This window comes from Dermacentor andersoni, chromosome 1, assembly GCF_023375885.2.
Source record: "Dermacentor andersoni chromosome 1, qqDerAnde1_hic_scaffold, whole genome shotgun sequence".
Lineage (NCBI taxonomy): Eukaryota > Metazoa > Arthropoda > Arachnida > Ixodida > Ixodidae > Dermacentor > Dermacentor andersoni.
Genome location: NC_092814.1, coordinates 274,461,618 through 274,482,816, shown reverse-complemented (window position 1 = coordinate 274,482,816; position 21,199 = coordinate 274,461,618). Strand labels below are relative to the sequence as shown.

Below are 21,199 nucleotides of genomic sequence, written 5' to 3'. Positions count from 1 at the left end.
ATCCCGTGACCTTCCCTCCTTCCCTTTTGGACCGCGACGCCGGGAGTATAAGAGCAGCTGCCCCCGGACGCCAGAGGAAAGGCTCCGATTTGTACTGTTGAGTTACGTGCTCTCCCGTCTCTCCACTTCGGTCGACCTGACCGGCCGCTCTTTTGCTATGTTAGAATAAACAAGTTGTTCTGTTACCAGTCTTCTCATGCTTTGCCGGGACCTTCGGATGCTTCCAGTGCCCCAGGCCGCCAGGCCAACGCTACCCTTGGGGCTTGCGACCCATTGGCAATAACGGGCGTCAGCACCGAGACCCCATCAACTCGTGCCAGCGGTGCGATTACAACAACACACACACACACACACACACACACACACACACACACACACACACACACACACACACACACACACACAGGGCGCCACTTCCAACAATGTTTAATCAGGACAAAACGCCACTATTTTATACAGGGAGCGCAATCACAGTTTCTCAGTGCGCATTCGCGTTCAGGTTAAGCAGTTCTTTGCGTAACAGCGATATTGATGTAACACAAGTGTTGCATCAATATCACTATCACGCAAGGACACGAACGCGAATGCGCACTCAGAAACTGTGATTGCGCTCCCTGTATAATATAGTGGCGTTTTTTCCTGATTAAACATTGTTGGAAGTGGCGCCCTGTGTGTCTGTGTGTTCCCTCTTCCTCCACCGTCGTTGTCGCGCCTTCACTTCAGATCATGCTTAACCAACACGCCCAACTATCCATCCTTACTGGAGCAATACTCGTAAAAAAAAAAAAAAAAAACGGTCTATGGTCGCGTTTACCAAAGCACACCGCAACGAAAAAAAAAAAAAAAAAAAACGCGCAGCCACTGGTGCAACATACCGCGCCCATGCGAGAATTACGGAACACCAACGAGGAATCTCTTCACGGGCCTCTTGCATTTCGCCTCAATCCTGGCTGCTGCTGGACGCGTCCTCAATATTAGAGGCATGAGCAGCGGCTACTCGCACGTTTTGTGTGCAGGAATATAATGGCCGAGAAAGGCCGCAAAGGACCGCAGGCCCGCTGATAAGGATGAACATTTTTATGCGTCCGATTAAGTAAATGGGTATCACATGCGTTTTTATGCACTGTATGTGAACCTACGAAACCACGCACACATACTTTCACGCTGTCAAAACCTGGAACTCTGGTAATTATGCGCGTATTTGAGCACACCGCGTGCATGCGTCGTGTTTCAGCAACACGAAATCACAACGTGTGCATGCTTTACGCCTTAAATAATTGTCCTTTTCTCTATTTTTTCCGCAATTCCAACACGAAATTCTTAAGGCCAGTTACCGACTGATGGAGCAAGATCTCGATTGAGAAAACTGCTCCGCAGGGCTCGAACGAACTTTTGCGCGGATTTCCACCGATAGCGTGTTAGCCGTCGTCTGCTACGGCAAGGCCAGCACAGGCGGCGCCACCGTCGAGGCCTCATCGTTCTCATCGTGATCAACATGGACTCGAAGGTTCTATTTCTAGATTTGACTGTAGATCTGTGCGTTCGTCAGTGATAGTTCGAGACAGCATGTATGTGGAAGTGTATTTTGGGGAAACACGTATTATAGAACTTGGTGGTGTCAGTGTACCTGCACAGTAGCAGGAGTTACGGCAACTGAGGGACATTCGTCATCATGTTGAGTTTCTGCACACTCCTCATTCTTCCAACAATGTTCAGTGGGCTCATCAAGTGCTTGCAACTGTGGTGGTACTGTTGGATGAGTTGATATGCAATGATCAGCAACATCAGTTACACGGATGGCACCTGGAAATCGTGAAGTTTGTAAAATCTCAAGTGGGCTCATCCTTAACAACGCAGCACGCTACTCGCCAGCCCTGCTGGTATTTGCAAGTCTCCTCTACGCCATTTCGCCGCACGCATGCCGATTCTTGAGAGGTTCATTGAAGGTAAAGTTGCCTCATCCTGAAACAATAAGACGTGTTTGCTCCACTCAACAAGTTAGCCCAGCCACAGAACAGCAAAACTCCTGTTTCTTGTCATATGCTAAGAAGGTTGCTACCACAGTGAAAGAACATGAAAAGATAGCAACTTTAATGATGGATGAAATCCAAATTCAGTCATACTTTGATTTCAAAGCTGGATCAATAACAGGTGCAGCAGTCAACACTGCAAGCCCAGCAAAAACAGTATATGTCTTTATGACTCCGAGTCTCCGTTCTAATCACAAGGATGTTGTGCATATTTTGCCAGTGGCTACAATTGGTGCAAAGTTCGTGCATGATTTTTTGCGAATGCTAGTTGTCCAGCTTGAGCATATAGGGTTTAAATTGATTGCTATCATCTGTGACAACAATTCAATCAACAGAAAGACAATGTCGTTGTTTTAGAGCCCCCGTTTTCAAGCCCCCTGTTTCCAGACTAAAGACAGTTTATCAACATCCAGCTGACCAATCACGATCTTTGTTTCTTGTTGTCGACCCTGTCCACTTGTTGAAATGTGTCAGAAATAACTGGGTAAATCAACGCAATGCAGGGAAGTGCATGTACTACCCAGATCCAGAAAGTACAGACCCCAAACAAAATTTTAACAGCATCATTCAACACTTTATGTGAGCTGCGTAAGTTTGAACAAAATGAGCGTTTGAAGATTGCTCCGACATTTCATTGAAGGCCTTAAATCCTTCCAACATGGAGAGACAAAATGTAAAGTTGGCATTAAGAATCTTCAATTCATCAAGTGTGGCAGCACTTCATAATAGTAACCTTCAGCATGCAGATAGCACGGCTCAGTACATCAAAACGCTGCTAACACGGTGGAATATTGTCAACGTTAAGACTCTACGAAAGGGCCAGCGGCTTTCAGACGAGCTGCAAGAGCCTATAACCTAGACATCATGTCCCCAGTTAGTTTTTGGAGAAAATGATGCAGTGGCTAGACCACTGGGAAAATTTGAAGCATGACGCAGGACATTTGACAAAGGAAACGCACTCAGCTTTATGTCACATAACTCATGAGCTCCACGAGATCACTATCTACTGCCTTGAACTTGGAATGCAATATCTTTTGCCATGCAAGTTTAAGACAGATTCTCTCGAGGATCGCTTTGGTTCGTACCGTCAGTTGTCGGGTCCCAACTATCATGTGTCAATTAGACAGATTTACAAGTCCGAAACGAAGCCGCGGTTACAGAAAGTGCTCGAGTTGGCAGACATCGGCATGCTCTGCGATGTTCCTATTATGAGTGCCAAATCGCTGTTAAGCCAGTTTGATTTCACAGTTAGTGACAGCGTCAGTGAGAAGAAAGTGGCAAGGCTTCCAGCTGTCACATATGTTGCGGGTTACTGCGCTCATGCAGCTCTAAGAGAGAGATAGCAAAGAGAGGAAAGGCAGGGAGGTCAACCAGACGAGCGCCCGGTTTACTACCCTACACTGGGGGAAGTGAAAGGGGGAACTGTTGTGCCAATCATGCAACGAAAATCTGGTAATTGATGACGCAGAGGTAGACATTGCGAGAAATATCCTTATACGAGCATTACCAGGGGTGGGCAGAAGTTCCCGCGTGAACTTGTTATAAATGCGGTGCTTACCTACCACAGAAATACTACTCGACGAGCTTAGAAGTCCACGCTTTGCCACTCAGTTCTTCGCACTTCCTAAAAAAAAAAAAAAGCATTAGTGGCTCTTGTGTATCGCATCCTCAATGATATTCATGATCTGGCTGTTTGTGTTAATTGGCGTGCTCCTCAACAAGTCATGCATTACATTTTGAGTGCAGCAGCAAACACCATTCTAAACAACTTGTGCAAAACAGCAAACGACAAGTTGTCTGCCGAAAAGGCAAAGGGAGAACTTGAAACTGTTAAAAGTTGAGGCGTCTTTTACGTAGTTTTGTATCCACAAATTGGTTTGGAAATAAATCACTTTTTTCTCTCATCAATGTCAAATACCCCACGTCCTTCCATTTTCCAGAAGGCTTCTAATCTCTACCTTTCTGTTCTACTTCTCGAAAATCGTGCACGTCTGGGTCCTGCATGCTTGAAGCAATAATTTGTGCCAAAGCAGTAAGTGCATTCACACAAATGTTACTGCACCAATCTTTTCCTGACAGTGAGTTACATGCGCACTTTTACTAATAATGTGTTCTACACAGAACAGACTGTCCAGCTGTATGTAATAAACGATCTGATATTCCTGCTGAGCAGAAATGAGAATGATTTTACGAGTGTTCATGTTTCTTCCACTTTAAACTGCAGACATCTTCATAAAATGTCAAATTTTGCCATTTTTTAAACATACCTGTTAGAGCTTTTGAAGCATTAGAAAAGAACATCTGGAAGAATTAAGTACGTAATAATCACGTCGGGGTTGAAAAGTGATTACCTCATACATACGTGATATAGAGTGGATACCCACCAGTGATGACAAAACTTTAGATCGATCCCTTCCAATCATTCAGAAAACGGTTTCTTACATGTATAAACAAAGCGCCTCCTTAAGGCGCAAGGTTACAAACTGCGACGCTTTTTCACAGCCAAGCTTCGTACATAGCTGTAGACGCGGCGTTTTAGTCAATTTCTACGCGTAACACAAGCGAGCGAATTTAATTTTATTTTGCGACAACGCGCCGCTTATATGGGGTGAACGGGCGAGATGAAGCCAACTTCCAGGACGATCTTACCTCCGTGACGTCACGCCGCCGTGTGGCGGCCGTAGTAGGTGGTGTTGACAGATTCCGGCGCGCGTTGAGTTTTCGCGGCTTAGCTCGTCTTTATGCGAGAGGCAGCACGGAGGTCAATTCGCTCGCTACTGCTGCGGCGCTTCCTCAAAATAAAGTCGAAGGACGATAAAATCGTCGCCGCGCCCCGTATGCTGGCATGTGCGAGAAAGAGCGCGCGAAGGTGAGCCGGCGAGCACTGGCGCTTTCTCTTCTGCACTTTTTTGTACTTTTTATTGCATATGGACACTCCAAGCGAATTCTTACCGTCGTCGTCGCCGTGAGTTCGGCAAATAATTCGTATATGTATTATATATGCCATGCCATGTTATATGCCATGCTGTATATGCAAGTTATATTGCTACACCACGAAAGGTGTTCGTACCAGGTATTACGATCGTGAGAAAATTATTACTCAGAATTTTGACAATGGCAGCCCACAGACAAATGTCATGAAACGAAGCACCGACAGAACATTCCTTTTATCTGAAATCTTCGCTGACTTAAATATTAAAAGTGCGAAACAAAGAGCTGAAAAATGAAAAAAAAAATCATTGTATGGCAAAGAAGTCCGACACGGCTGTGGACGACACGAAGGACGCGGACAAGAAGACGCAGCAGCGTAGGCTTAGCCAGTCACACACCAGGAACAGCGTCTAGCCCGAGCCCCACTTCAGTAGCGCTGGCGATCCGGCTGCGGAGCTCGGCACGGCGCACTTCTTCTTCCTTACAACTTCCCCCCTCGCTGAAGACGGAGCTGCACAGGAGGCCTAAGGCGTCGTGAGGACGAAGGGCTCGTGATACGGCTTGAGCCGATCTGCGTGCACAATTTCACGGCCTCGGCGACGCAGGTCCGTAGGGGGCGTCAGAGGTTCGATAACGTAGTTCACCGGAGAAGTTTGGCGTAGAACCCGGTAAGGTCCATGGTATCGGGATACAAACTTGGAAGAGACACCTTGTGTCGAAGTAGGAGGCACCCACAACCAAACAAGAGCGTCAGGCGAAAACTGGTGGTGGGGGCGCCCGTCGTCATGACGAAATTTCTGTAGCGCTTGTTCTTGTGTTGTAAGGGAGCGAGCTAGTTGCCGACATTCTTCTGCATACCGGGCGGCTTCGGAAACCGGTGTACCTTCTGATAAGTCGGGACGGTAAGGGAGAATAGTGTCAATGGGAAATGATGGTTCGCGGCCATATAGAAGAAAGAAGGGAGAAAAGCCCGTCGTTGACTGGGGTGCCGTGTTGTAGGCGTACGTGACATAGGGAAGGATGAGGTCCCAGTTGGTGTGGTTGGAGGCGACATACATCGAAAGCATGTGGCCAAGAGTTCGGTTAAAGCGCTCTGTCAATCCGTTTGTTTGCGGGTGATATGCGGTGGTACAGCGATGAATAATGCGGCATTCAGCGAGAAGTTCTTGAATGACATCGGCGAGAAAGACGCGGCCACGGTCGCTCAGGAGTTCGCGGGGAGCGCCGTGACGTAGAACGAAGCGTTGAAGGAGAAAGGAGGCAACGTCACGAGCCGTCGCGGCTGGCAGAGCGGCCGTTTCTGCATACCTCGTGAGATGGTCTACAGCTACAATGACCCAGCGATTGCCAGCAGCTGTGTATGGCAGAGGCCCGTAGAGGTCTATCCCAACCCGGTCAAAGGGTCGCGAAGGGCACGGCAAAGGTTGCATTGGTCCAGAAGGGCGGCAAGGATCAGGCTTCCGGCGTTGACATTCTGTGCAAGAGCGAATGTACTTTTGCACAAATGTGTACATACCACGCCAATAAAACCTATGACGTAGTCTGGTGTAGGTCTTGAAGAGACCAGCGTGCGCGCACTGAGGGTCGGCGTGGAAAGCGGCGCATACATCAGTGCGGAGCTGCCGAGGTATTACAAGCAGCCATTTGCGGCCGTCGGAACTGTAGTTACGGCGATAGACAATTCCGTCGCGGATGGCGAAGTGCGAAGCTTGTCGGCGTAACGCTCGGGATGGTGGGCGTGTAGGTGAATTAGAGATGTAATCAATCAAAGATGAAATCCAGGAGTCCTTGCGCTGCTCCAAAGCCATGTCGACAGAAGCGAATGGGAGAAGGGGGTCGTCTAGGACGGACACACTGACAATGTCGGCGTGGACAGGCGAGCGCGAAAGAGCATCGGCATCGGCGTGCTTCTTGCCGGAGCGGTAGACAACCCGGATATCGTACTCTTGGAGCCTCAGTGCCCACCGGGCTAGGCGGCCGCAGGGATCCTTGAGAGACGACAACCAGCAAAGTGCGTGGTGATCGGTAACGACATCGAAGGGCCGGCCGTACAGGTATGGGCGAAATTTTGTGATGGCCCAGATGATCGCGAGACATTCTTTTTCCGTGACGGAATAGTTGGCTTCAGCTTTCGTCAGAGTGCGGCTCGCGTAAGCAACAACATATTCTTGGCAGCCGGGCTTTCGCTGGGCGAGCACAGCGCCAAGACCAACACCGCTAGCATCCGTATGGAGTTCTGTGGGAGCAGTTGGGTCGAAATGGCGTAGTATCGGTGGTGTTGTGAGGAGGCGACGTAGCGTCGCAAAGGCATGATCGCAAGCCGGGGACCATGAGGAAAGATTGGGGTCTCCTCGAAGAAGCTCTGTCAGTGGTGCCATAATCGAAGCGAAATTTCGAATAAAGCGGCGGAAATACGAGCAGAGGCCAATGAAACTGCGCAAGTCTTTTAGTGACGTTGGCCTCGGGAATTCTGTAACAGCACGGAGCTTAGCGGCATCAGGGAGAACGCCGTCCTTCGACACGACATGTCCGAGAATTGTCAGCTTGCGTGCGCCAAAGTGGCATTTCTTCAGGTTTAGTTGGAGGCCAGCGTCACTGAGACAGCGTAAAACCTGCTCCAAGCGATGAAGGTGAGTAGGAAAATCGGGTGCAAACACTACTACATCATCCAAATAACACAGGCACGTGTTCCATTTGAGGCCTCGGAGAATAGTGTCCATCATCCGCTCAAAAGTCGCGGGCGCGTTGCAAAGTCCGAATGGCATCACACGAAATTCGTATAGGCCATCTGGTGTGATGAAAGCAGTTTTAGGCTTATCGTCTGCAGCCATAGGCACCTGCCAATAACCAGAGCGCAGATCGAGGGAGGAAAAGAACTCTGCGCCTTGTAAGCAGTCTAGGGCGTCGTCGATCCGCGGCAATGGATAAACATCCTTTCGGGTTATTTTGTTTAGGCGACGGTAATCTACACAAAAGCGGATCGAGCCATCTTTCTTTTTAACTAAAACTACTGGCGATGCCCATGGGCTGTCGGATGGTTCAATGACGCCACGCTTTAGCATGTCACCTACTTGCTCGTCAATGACGCGCCGTTCGGACGACGATACGCGGTATGGTCGCTGCCGTAGCGGTGAGTGAGAACCGGTGTCAATCCGGTGACATACAGTCGTCGTTCGGCCCAGAGAAGTGGTATGGCTGTCAAAAGCAGGACGAAATTTCTCGAGGAGACGAAGAAGGTCATGGCGTTGCTTGGGGTTTAAGGCATTGTCGATGACATGGTTGAAAACGTCCTCAGGCGATGTGGCAGTCACGGGACTACAGTAGAGGGTGCTGACTTCTGACGATCCAATAGGAAGTTGCAACGTGGTAATCGTGTCGTAAGGCTCCACAGTGCCGAGAGATTCACCGCGAAGCAACGTAATCGGGAACGGGAAGTAATTGTATACAGGAAGGTGAGTCGCGCCAGCTTGAAGGCCAAGCAGCGCAGTTGGGAGTGGTGAGAGGTGGCGATGAACGAAAGCAGTTGAAGGTATAAAGAGTACGGTGGCGTCGGAGGCAACGGAACAGGATACAGATGCCAGAACGGATGCGTGTGGAGGTATTAGGATGTCGTCAGTGAGGGACAACTTGGTGCAGGAAAGCGAAACGTCATCAAATATGGCATTGCCAAGCGAAGAGAAGGCGACTTCTGCACGGGAGCAATCAATAACAGCTTGGTGACGGGAGAGAAAGTCCCAACCTAAAATAATATCGTGGGAACAGTGGGGAAGAACGACGAACTCGACTGTGTAGAGCACACCTTGAATTTCAAGTCTGGCGGTACACGCAGCCACCGGCTGGACGTGCTGTGCTGTGGCCGTGCGGAGTAAAGGACCGAAGAAAGGCGTCGTGACTTTTCGTATTGAGCGGCAAAGTTTTTCGGCAATTACAGATATGGCGGCACCTGTGTCAATGAGGGCAAGCACAGAGACACCTTCAACAGCGACATCAATAACGTTAGGCGGCGAAAGAAGAGGGCTTAAGCGTTGCGGCGATGACGCAGTTCTTGCCTCAGGAACTGCGCCACTTAGTTTTCCGTGTCAGCAGGAGAGGGACGTCGACGCATCGGGGAGGGCGAGCGACGACGAGGAGAAGGAGAACGGCGGTCAGAAACTTGACGAAGGCTTTGGCGGGGAAGGGGTAAATCGCGGTCAGGAGCGTAAGGCAACGGATGGTCGTACGCGGCTGTGCGTGGGTCGTCACGTGGATGAAGTGGACGGCGGCGGCACAGGCGTGCAACGTGACCGGGAATACCGCACGAATAGCAGATGGGCCGATTGTCCGCTGTACGCCAGGGATTCATTACTCGATGGACTGGAGGTCGTGGCGGCGTGGGGGTAAAAACAGGGCTAGGCATTGGAGGCGGAGCCCGGAAGGTCGGTGGTCGTGGTCGTGCGACGGCGTCGGCGTAAGTCAATGGGGCGGTGAGTTGAGGCGCCCGTTCCAGAGGAAGGGCCTCGGACACTTGTTCTTCTATAACGTGTCGTAGGGTCGGACTAAGGGACGAACTTGACTCCGGTGGATTGGAGATGAGGGAGAGCTGGCGAGCAACTTCTTCCCGGACGAAAGCCTTGATTTGCGAGAGGAGGGTGGCATCTGGAAAAGGAGAGGTCAAGCCGGACAACGATTCCTGATGGGGAACAGGACGGCGGGTGAGGAGGCGTTGACGGCGGAGCTCGTCATAGCTTTGGCACAGTTCAATAACTTGGGCAACAGTAGAGGGGCTCTTTGAGATGAGCATCTGAAACGCGTCCTCGTCGATACCCTTCATAATATGCTTGATTTTATTGCACTCAGTCATGGATGCATCGACGCGTTTACAGAGATCGATGACATCTTCGATGTAGCTGGTGAAGTTCTCACCAGGCTGCTGAGAGCGCGACTGCAGACGCTGTTCGGCACGAAGCTTTTGAACAGCAGGGCGGCCGAAGACCTCGCTGAACTTTGTCTTGAACATCGTCCAGCTTGGGACTTCACTTTCGTGGTTCCGAAACCACAAGTGGGCAATTCCGGTGAGGTAGAAAGGGACGGTGGTCAATTTAGTAATGTCATCCCATTTGTTGTTCCGACTGACGCGTTCGTATGATGAGAGCCAGTCATCAACGTCATGGTCGTCAGTGCCGCTGAAGATAGGAGGGTCCCGCTGGCGGAACGTGCCGGGGCATACGGTAGACTGGGGAGCAGGTGGTGGTAAGCTCGTGGCGCTTTCGGTGGTCATGATGGCAGGGAGAGTCCGGCTGCGCAATTCCAGGATTGCAGGAGACCCAGCAAACCTCCACCAATTATGGCAAAGAAGTCCGACACGGCTGTGGACGACACGAAGGACGCGGACAAGAAGACGCAGCAGCGTAGGCTTAGCCAGTCACACACCAGGAACAGCGTCTAGCCCGAGCCCCACTTCAGTAGCGCTGGCGATCCGGCTGCGGAGCTCGGCACGGCGCACTTCTTCCTTACAGGCACAGATGTCCACTACATCCGGGATTGGCCCAGAAAAGAACCTTGAAACATACCCGATACCGAAAAGTGGTAGTAATGTCGATAAGAAAGACCTTGGGTTTAATTATTAAACGTAAATGAAGTTGTCCGCTGCCAGGATTCAAACAGAGGACACCTAGCACAACGGCTCGTTTTTACTTAGCTTACCGTTTACTTCACTTTATACCGCCACTGCAGCTACGAGTCTTACTTCGTGCAATATTCGAAAATGTTGCTATCGCATTCGTTGCTTCGCCCTTATGGCGAAACTGCGATAACTTTTTTGCCTGGAACCATTCATGGGTTGCGCAAAACGCCGATATGCGAAATTATTGTGTAATTTCGCCTTTCAACAGCATTTACTCTATAGCAGTGCTGAAAATTTATTTCCGATTATAAATTGTAATAATCCACGTATTTCTTGAAGCATCCCCCATAGTGGGTGTGAGCGATATGTTCACTGCACAAGAACTACTACTACTGCGAAGATACTATTTTCTTCAGCTATGGATACCACCTCGACGAATGCGCGTGCATTCGGAATGGCTGATAGTCATTTCCACTGACGACCAAACACCGCGTTCTTCTTAGTCCGTGAGACGACAGACAGATCGTTCACTGAAAGGAAGATGTTCAGAGCATGGCCTTACCTCCATCCAAGCAGGAAGTTACTATAGCGCTACTGCGCTTGTTGACAGTTGATTTCGGTTGCCGGGGGCCGGCGCCTCTGGCTGTGTGGGGAACACAAGTTTACGTGGCCACGTTCACTGATTGCATCTTTCGACTTTCTCGCGACAGGGGAGCCAATGGAGCACCAGTCGTGGTTAAACTTCCTGGATTTCCTTGGCTTTCTCAGCGCAAGAAAGGCTTTTAGGGTATCATTTGTCACAGCATTTTATCACTTCTATATCACAAAAATGATCTGCTATGTACAGTGCTATCTGTCCACATCACCTTCGTAGTTATTTACACGCTTCTCACTGTCATGGGCATCCTATTCACAAGTCTTATCGCATTCCTGTTCTCTGACGCCATGGGTGACGTATCCAGACTTTGAATGTTCTCGGCTTGCAATCCAACAAATTCAAACCCGAAGTATTTCGTTCACCGTTGGAGACAAAGACGGAACAATGTGTGAAACGCACGGGAAACAGTTATATACACATCTCAATACAGTTCCAAGCATCAACAATAACTGTACAAACAGCGATAAAATTGCATTGTCGTGTGTTGAAAGCGTCGAAAGAAAGCTATATTTATATTTTGTTATATGGGCCCTGAAACAACTAACAGTGGACAAAGAACAACACTATACCGTGACGTGCTGTCCAGGCGTGCGCTTGTGTGAGATGGCCACGAAACGTATGGAAATAAATAAGGGCACCAATGTTCGCGCGCGATATTAAAAAGAAAAGAGGTAATAGAGCCAGCAGTGTGCGTCATCTCGCCCCGAGCCTGCACACACCAGCGCGTGTCCCTCCTGCCCTGCCAGTGTCGCGCTCTTCTGGTCAGAAAGCGTACTCGGCCTTGCGCTGGCGCATGCGGATGTGGCACAATAGCAAGAACACGCCGCACGTCATGGCCGCGTAGTGGGTGCCGACAAGCACCAGAAGCACGGTGTAGTGCGGCGGCCCACCACCAACCATCATGTACGCGAGAGCCAAGCACACAGTGTTCTCGAAGAACGTGGCGCACAGGAAGACCACAGCGGACATGGTGCTGGCTAGCCCTTCGCGGTTCAGGGCGCGGTAGTCGAGCACAAACACAAGCGTGATGAGGCCCAGCGCCAGGTCGCCAAAGAACTTGGCTGCGCTGTAGCGCGTGCGACACACCAGTGACCAGAGCAGGACCACGGGCACATGAGCCAGCGCCAAGGCCAGCACGGCCGGCCCGAAGTAAACAGCCAGCAGCGAGCTGCCGGCGACGATGCGCGCCACCGTGATGAGCAGCCAGGCGGCGAACTTGAGCAGGTAGCCGGTGCCGGTGTCTTCGTCGCACTCCTGCAGCGCGGTAGTGGTGGTGGTGGCGGTCTCGTAGGTGGCGGACCCATCCATGGTCTCTTCGTCGCCGCCTCGGCCGCGCACCACGTACTTGCTGTAGAAGGTGGCCACACAAGCGATCAGTAGCGCGCAGGATAGCACGGATACCATCTGCAAAACGGCTGTCGGTAGAAGAGAAGACAGAGGATAAACACCAGCGTCTCGGCATGCGCAGAAAACGACTTCTAGAAGTTTGCCTTCGCCAACTTAGAATGGAACAGCTGCGCTTCCTGTGATACTATCTCTTGGGGAATTGGCACTAGGATACTGCAATAGGAACGTATGTGATGCCACATTTAATTTTGTAAGAGAAACAAAGAGGCTGTCATGCTAACTTAATCGTTTTATTTTCCTCAACATGAAAACAACATTAGCTCCAAATTTTTAAATATTATAGCCTGAAAATACGTATTAACGATTAGTATTAATTTAAGATCTCATCATTAATTTACAAAATTCCATGTAAATTATTTCCCCTTTTTGCCCACTGCCGCCCGATTCATGACCGACCCCCGTAGGAGGTTGAGCAATACCAATAGGCACCAAACCAAACCGAAGATGACGTGACGATATCCTCGTAAAGCACTGCACCAGGCAAAAAAAAAAAAAAAAAAAAAAGGTACTGAGCAAGATATGTACAAAGGGAGTGAGAGGCATGACTAAAGGGGCTCGGCAACACATTTTATGAAGGGTGTCAAATGTGTACGGTTTTTAAAAGGCACCTCATCACGAATATTTTTGAAGAAACTTTCAAACGTCCCTGCTATTAATGGAGTTATCGGCAATAAAATGTTACCGCTACGTGCCATTCCTCGCTGCCTTCCCCTACTTTGCGTCGTTCCTCTTGCATTCAAAGCTGCATGCCGCGCCCACGCAGAACAATGCCCACCACGCCCTATCCATAATTACAGCGCCTGCAACATTATCGCTTCGAGCTTTTCTATCGGAATGGCCTCAAAAATGTGCGACTTGATGCCCATCTCGGAGGCTACTGTATCGGCGCAGTGATATTGTTCTGCGCCGATACTGTTCTGCACTGCCAGATGGTGCCATTACCGAATTGGTGATGCCATAGCGAAAGACGAAAGGAGAACGGCAGGGACGTCCACGAGAACGAAAAATCTAGTTTGGTGAAGAAACGTAGAAATATCAGTAAATATAGAGAGAGACACCGTGGGTCAGCTCAGTATTGCGCTATCTTCGGCATCGGGCCACGTATGGAGAGTACTTAACTGCTGCTTCACCTCCGCCGCGGGTCGGCCCGGTATTGTGCTATCATCGGGATCGGCCGACGTATGGGGAGTGCTTAACGCCTGCTTCACCAAGATACGGCGCGCGCGACCACGGGCGGCCGTGCAACGTACGCACTTGTTGGCGGAGTCGAAGCCGCGCCCCTTCCCTTCCTCCCTCTGCCTCCCCGCTTTCCTCCTTATCGCGCGCGAGATTGAGCCGCCATCGTCAGTTCCACATGCGACCGGTTGCGAAATAGGCAGTTGCTAATTGCTGCCGGAGCACAACGCACACTACACGGCCTTTGGAGCGACCGTAGGCGGTGCCTTTGCTCTCCACTTCCTTCGCGAGCGCCAGATTGAGCCGCGATCGCCGGTTTCCCTCGCATACTTTCACTCCCACATACAACACGCGACTTGCGGCGATAGTGTTATCGCCCCTGCACTTTATACGAAACATCACGACGACGGCAGAATGCGTCTGGAGTGTCAATATAATGGCCATCACAACAAAATATGTACAGTACACGTGATTAAATTAAGCAGGGTAGGTGACTCACTGCCGCGTTTCAAAGGGAATGCCAATAAATCATCATTATCATCATCAAATGTGGTGGAGGAGGGGAGGGGAAGCTCCTACAATCAACAGATGGAGGATGCGCGTGACCGCCAAACTCGGGTTTCTCCGCCGTTGCAGACCGTTTTTTCGTAGGCGCCGCCATATTGTGAACGCAGTGGCGCCGCCTATGAGCAGCGCCATACTGGCTTGGGTGAAAGCGGTCTTTTGCATGACAGGTATACGCTCGGCGGTAGTTTCTTGCGTTTGTTTTCGTGGTCGTGCGGTCTGTTTAGTATGACGTGCGTCTTCAACGTGGTAAACGGTGCTGTGAGACGTGCTGAAGTGGTTTAATGCGTCATGGCCAGAATTTATGCTGGCGTTGAGGTGGATGGAACACGCAGTCCGATGTGTGCGCGCATATTTGAGCCTACAATCAGCCTCGGAGATCAATTGTGTATTTCTAAATGTTCCAATCACTAATGTGACCTTATTGCAGTATTATCCTCTATTTCTAAGCTGCGGTTTAGGAGCCATGAAACATACGCGACGATCTTAACAGCGTGGGTACCGTTCTGCTACGATAGGAGCTGTGATGTTATACTTTGACAAGAGTTCAAACTGTTCGCTGCAGGTTACATTGCGTGACTACTTGGTTCGATGGATGAAGTTTCCGCCCCTGAATAAAATAGTTTTGGCAAGTAATAGCCGCATACCTTACAGTCTGAATTAAGCTTGTCCAGCAAAGGGACTCTTTACGAACTGCGCGAGCGTCCTAAGCAGTGGTAGGCGCTGGATTACAAATATCTTTGTTCTATATACCGCATGGTCCAAGAATACATCAGTGGTTATATATTTATAAACGTTGTGGGGCGTGACTATGCGAGGTCGTATTGCGGCGGTAGCCCGTTTTCTCTTGCTTTTTCGAGAAAGAGGATAACCGAATTTTTCTTTCGGTTGTGTTCGTTCCGTTCTCTACAACGCACTCACACGTATTACGAAAGTTTTGTCCTCAAAAATAGGCATCGAATTCTTTTTATGCGATCCCTCTCATATATTATGGATGTATACTGGCTAAAAAGGCAATGCCGAAACGCACAGCTTACATATGTATCGTGCTGGTTCACCAACCGCAGTGATCGCTGTGTTGAGCAGCGCCATCGGACTCATGTAGGAAGGCTAGCGTAGACATATGGTAATTTGAAGCCTACTAGACTTGAAATGCGCGAGAACGATGCCGGTGCATCACAAATATTTGATAGCGCGTGCCGCTTAGATGTTTCGTGGTTGCCTTAGGTTGGCCGTGCACGAGCACGCGCTCTTATGCTTCATGTTTTACTCCCTACGCCAAGCAATCAGATAGTGAGCAGATTTGCCATTTCATGCTGCTAATACAGAGACACTGGTTTTCTTTGTTGAATTAAAACCGATATAAGCAAAATAGTTCACAACACATACAAACACCGCGACTGATAATGTGCCTACACCGCGGCTGATAAAGCGCGTCACATATTTGCGCCCCCAAGAGATATTTCCGCCTACTGTAGTCACCGATGCACCGAAAAGCTTCCCTGGCGACCTTATGACATGGCGTAAATTTCACAAAGTAAGATCTAAAACATCTCGAAATCGTTCCGCAGCACGCGACAGTAATACTTTCAAGCAGCGCCGCGCCGGATCGCCCAAGCCAGAGAGAAGGAAAGGCTCGCCGCGCGCCCTATCCTCCTCGCCCGATGAAAAGGTCATACAGAGCACAGCTGTGCTTGGCCACGATCCCGCACCTCTAACATTCGTTGTGTCGTCTGTTTGACGCATGCCCTGACGCCAATATAACAGGAATAGTTAGTGCGGTTCGCGGAGAGATGTTAGCAGACGAAACACATAATTTAATTTTTATTCATTTACTTGTATTATACCTTACAGACTCCATAACGGGAACTTATTAAAGGAGATTATGTAGAATTGTGCCAGACACACGAACAAAAAACAAAGAAAAAAGAAATACGAAGACTATGCAAAAAGAAAGAAAAAGCTTGAAAATTGGGTTAGGGCGCCATATATACAACAGCAGCAACGGCAGTCTGTGCGGTTTCGAGCTGTTTTAGACGACAGTGAAAATGAGGGCATAGGGAAAGTGTGCCTTTTATTACTGTTTTTATCTGAGCGTCGTTCAAGTGGACAAATACTTCGCTTGCTTCTTTTCTCGCAACATTTTTCGTGTCGCCCGGTTCTCTCCGTACCTTGTGGCGGTTCCATGAAGGCGGAAACTTTCTGGATCTTTCTGGATGCAGAAACTGCTCCGGCAAAAGTGAATTTCAACATGCGCTACAAGAGTTTTTGTGGAGCCGCTTGCGCCTCTTCAGCAAAATCGTCGTTGCAAGGTATATTCAAACTATTCTTTTCGCTGAACGGATCCCTGTAGCCTCCAGGCTGCAAATAGTGGGAATCATTTTGTTGAAGGCAAGGCTGAGAATTACAAATACGTCACGTGCCTGAGTAAGGGAACGCATCTACAGAGTGTGCAGTTGTATTTCTGCCTTTCCTCATCGGCCTCTTGTGGCTGCTCGTGGCATTCAGCATCAGTGAGTTGCGCCGGCTTCCCTAGAAAATCGTAAAAACGGCTCCCTCTCGAAGTTGATCAAAAGAATTTCTATTCGCCTAGTAGGACATTCCCTTGTGTTCGCTGGATTGCTCATACAAAATAATGTGCTACTCGAAATGCCGCGCACACATTTGACTTTTGCTTTAAGCAGTCGCTTACATCCTGGAATTTTCTGTCGCTACTGCTGCAGCTGCTGCTGCTGCTGCTGCTCAGGTGGTGCTGCGAAAAGAGAAAACGTCACCCGGTCTTTGCCATACCTGAACTTATTATAAGCGGGGCACAAAAAACTAGATCAGTTACTGTTCTGTTGTTCCCCCTAGTCACGCGCGAGTATCAACACACCTTGTTCCGTAGGGCATAATTAAACGCACTGCACTCCTAGTAAACAACGCGCCGAACGCGTAAAGTACATAGCACATAACCATCACTTCCGCGCAGACGTTCGGACGTAAAAAAAAACGTGTACTTCTGCTTGTGCCTCTTTGCACAACTTTATTTCTTGTCTGCTTTCTTTAAAGACATATATACAAATGCTTTACATACGTGCAGGAACAGCAGGGGGCGTGTGTTCACTTGCGTTTTTTTTTTTTATTTGTGCGCACCTAATTTTGTGTTTGATCGCTGTCAAATTGAGACGGCCGAGGGCCCGTATTTCTAACAGACAAGCTCGACAACCGCCGCCCCGCCAGCTCCGCGCTGCTGCGGCCGCCGCCGTTTTCCGCCAATATAGCGCATGCGCACATGAAAGCATCCTGTGGAAGTTTCCACGCTCCTCAGCAGGTAGCGCTACGCAAGGAGAGGTACTGTAGAGGTACTGTAGATGTATTTGTACAGGAAGAACATCGATTCCCAGTGAAGGAAAAGAACTAGGAAGCTTACCAGCAAGTATGCGGCCTGTAGGGTGAGCAACGCAGCAACAAAGAACGTCAAGCGGAAAGTCAGAGAGGCTGAAATAACCTCGTGGGTGGCGGCAATGGAAAAGAAACCTGTCATCAGTAAGCTACTCAAGATGAGAAAACGAAATCTCGAAAGAAACAATATATGATAACTCAAAGGGAAGCTCATTACTTTTAGAAGCGAGATCAGGATGCTTTGGAACACGCACCTATAAGTCGAGATATAACAAAGAAGAAGAAGAATATGCTTGCTGCGGTAAAGCTAGGGAAACGATGGATCATGTTTTATTAGAATGTGAAGATATCTGCCCAGCGGTCGATTTAGGCACCACTGGCCTCCTTGAAGCCGCTGGGTTCAGCAAGAGCAGTAGGAAAGCAAATACGCCTGCAATAAAGATTAGTAAGAGGCGATTGGAAGATGGGTGGAAGAAAATTAGGGAAACGACAAAAAACAGAGACGTACAAAAACAAAGTTCACAATTGGGGGTCAGAAAATTTGATTATGGGAATTCATCGTGGTTTTATTTTAACCTAGGTAGGACATTAGGCAGTATAATAGCAAGAGCTTGGTGGCACAACCCGCCGCCCCATCCCAAAGGGGACGCTCATAACATCCATCCATCCACTTAGGAACTTGGGGTGTCTTGATGCGCGTGCCCCCCTCCGGCGCGCGCATCGAGGGAGAGTAATCGGCCGGTCTCGGAAGGGGTGGAGAAGGCATGTACGATCGCTAGGATGCGGAGCGGAGGGAGAGAGCATAGAAGTGAACTAGGCGCTCGGCGTCCGCGTTTCACGATTTGTCTCGAGCACAGTGTATAGCATGTTCCTACACCGTGGTCCCGAGCGAATGCATTGCGCGGCGGCGGAGTCGTCGCTCCTATCTTACTTAGTCCGTGCACTGGGCTCAGTGGCGTTCTGCTGCTGAGCACGAGGTGGCGGGTTTTATTCTAAGTCGCACTGCGGTGGGGAGTGCAATGAAAAAAACAAACTATGGCGCATGTATACGTAATTAAAACGTTGGCCACCTGGCGCAGCCTGTAGGTGTTGTTGGCCTAGCTAGTTTGCCATGGTTTGCAAATGGCGCCAGAGAGCCCGAAGAAGCAAATGAAACAGCAAGACGATTGCAAGGTGCGCTAACTGGAAGTTTGCTTGTTCATTGGCGCAGAATAAATAATCACTTATCAGTTATAAAGTAAAGATTTGAACCTAAAGCCGTGCTACCAGCGCTACCGTAAGGTAGCCCCGGAAGAGCTGATAATTTAGTCAGTGACACAATGCGGCTGCTGTTTTCAGAAATACCGTGCCTTCACGTCATGTAAATTACACCGACATTACTGTTGCAGAGCTAGCGCATGCCCAGCTGTCACGCGGAAACATTCTTTCTCTCGACAGCAGCGTCCCAGCGCATTCACATATCGTGAAATCTCATCCGGTAGAAAAAAAGTAGGCTCTCTGGCATTGCACATCTAAGCATCTAACCGCTTTTCCCCCGGATTTCTCTGCTCAACGTTTCCACTGAATGATAAGCGCGAAGTGTCTGCGTGACGCGATAACACTGAGCGCACCTTTATGCCCGTACTTAACTACCTAATGCCGCTTTCACCAGCTGTTGCAGCACTTCCCGCACAGATGACGAGGTGCGCGAGCGCGAAAAGACGTTATTGGGATCTTAACTGCCAAATCACTTAATGCAAGCAATAAAGATGCGTATTCTTGGCAGCATGCAGACTGATAACGAGTTCTTTTGAGATCAACACAACCCTGACCATAAAAGCAAGAGCCTTTCGAACACTTACATGTCCTGACGTGGGCCGAGTGTAGGCATGATTTACATTAATTTTACTGACTGAAAAAAGTCGCAGCGCGCAGATCTGCCTCGCACCATCTGCGCTTGCTTGGGCACGCGGGCGCGAGCTTGCGCACGTCGGCAAGCGTACGTGTAGTCTGACCTTTGTAGCTTCTGTTCAAAAAGGCGTCACCCCTAACGGTGGGTCTTCTAGCTGTCTCTTGCGTTTCTCATCCGAGTGTTTGCGGCCTCCCAGCACGCAAACTGTATGACCCGCTTATCATTCCTGGCTCTTTCCTATTGTTTTCCAGTTTTCTGAGGCAGGACTTTAGTTCTTGAACGCCAATATGACACTTAACATCAGAGCAAAAAAATGCACCGACCTTTGTAACGCCTCATCTTGCGTTAGAAAGCGAAGCCGCATATTGCAAGCCATCACTATATGAACATGCTGGTTGTTAAAAGGCGATAGCGGTGTCACTTTATATGCTTGCGACTAGCTAATGTCGCTGACACTTATTATAGTGAGATAAGGGATGTCCCTGCGCAGCTGAGGCTAGTTGGCTATCTCGTTGTCAATTAGGGGTCCCACTTAAGAGGACGGCCACCATTGGGCTGTAGGGTAACGCTGCCAGTGCCGAAAGAAGCCCAAGTGGCATTGCCTGGCAGAGCTGCGTGTTCTGTTCAGACATTCATTTTTGCTGTTGCTGTTTTAACCTGCATATAGAATGAGCAAAGTGGCAGAAGCAGGCCTGTCCAGACTATAATGCACCATTTCTTGCTGCAATCAATGCGCTGTTGCAAGTTAGCAGTTGCTGCTACCAAAAATATGGGCAACTTTAACTTACATGGCACATTAAGAAATCAGTGGCCGTCTGTTGAAAACGCCATCTAGGATAGCGGTTTTAAACTACCATCGAACATCACCGATGGCACAGCCCCACAGTCTGGCTGCACTGACATTTAAAAAAAAAATATTGAAGAATTGAATTACGGGGTTTCGCGTGCCAAAACCACGATCTGATTATGAAGAACGCCGTAGTGGGGGACTGCTGATTAATTTCGACCACCTGGGTTTCCTTAACGTTCACCCAATGCAAGGTAGGCGGGCGTTTTTGCAATTCGATCCTTATCGAAATGCGGCCGCCGCGGTGGGGATTTAATATTTTGTTGTAAGCGCAAGCTGAACGACAGGGACAACAGAAAGACACATTTGACACACACACACAGCACTGCATGTGTGTCAAATGTGCCTTTCTGCTGTCCCTGTCGTTCAGCTTGCGCTACAGCAACTTCAAGATGCCGCACCAACAAGCCCCTATAGCTACCCTCATCGGGATTTGACCGCCCGACCTCGTGCTTAGCAGTGCAAAAAGGAGAGAAGCATATATCCATACACTCAGGATGGGTGCACAGCCATGTACAAGGCCTCAGCGGGCAGCGTGTTTCGTACCCTTGGTATACAACGGATACGGATGGCAAATAAGGAACGAAATTGATCTGAATTACCTTGTTAAAGGAGACAAGTAAGCGAGTCCCATCAAGATCATTGTGCTAATACTTTCGCACTTGCAGATGAACTTATTTTTGCGAGGTGAAACTTTACAACTTAGCAG

At 49.3% G+C, this 21,199-nt stretch overlaps 1 protein-coding gene across 1 annotated transcript in view; it reads right to left on the bottom strand.

Annotated features, from left to right (window-relative positions):
• Nucleotides 1–11,351: 11,351 nt before the first annotated feature.
• LOC126548142 (uncharacterized) overlaps nucleotides 11,352–21,199 on the bottom strand; it is a 59,294-nt gene continuing 49,446 nt past the window's right edge. The window contains exon 3 of the mRNA XM_050196260.3: nucleotides 11,352–12,636. Coding sequence (XP_050052217.1) covers nucleotides 11,984–12,636 — 653 coding nt within the window. The 3' untranslated portion in view covers nucleotides 11,352–11,983. The remainder of the gene's footprint in view (nucleotides 12,637–21,199) is intronic.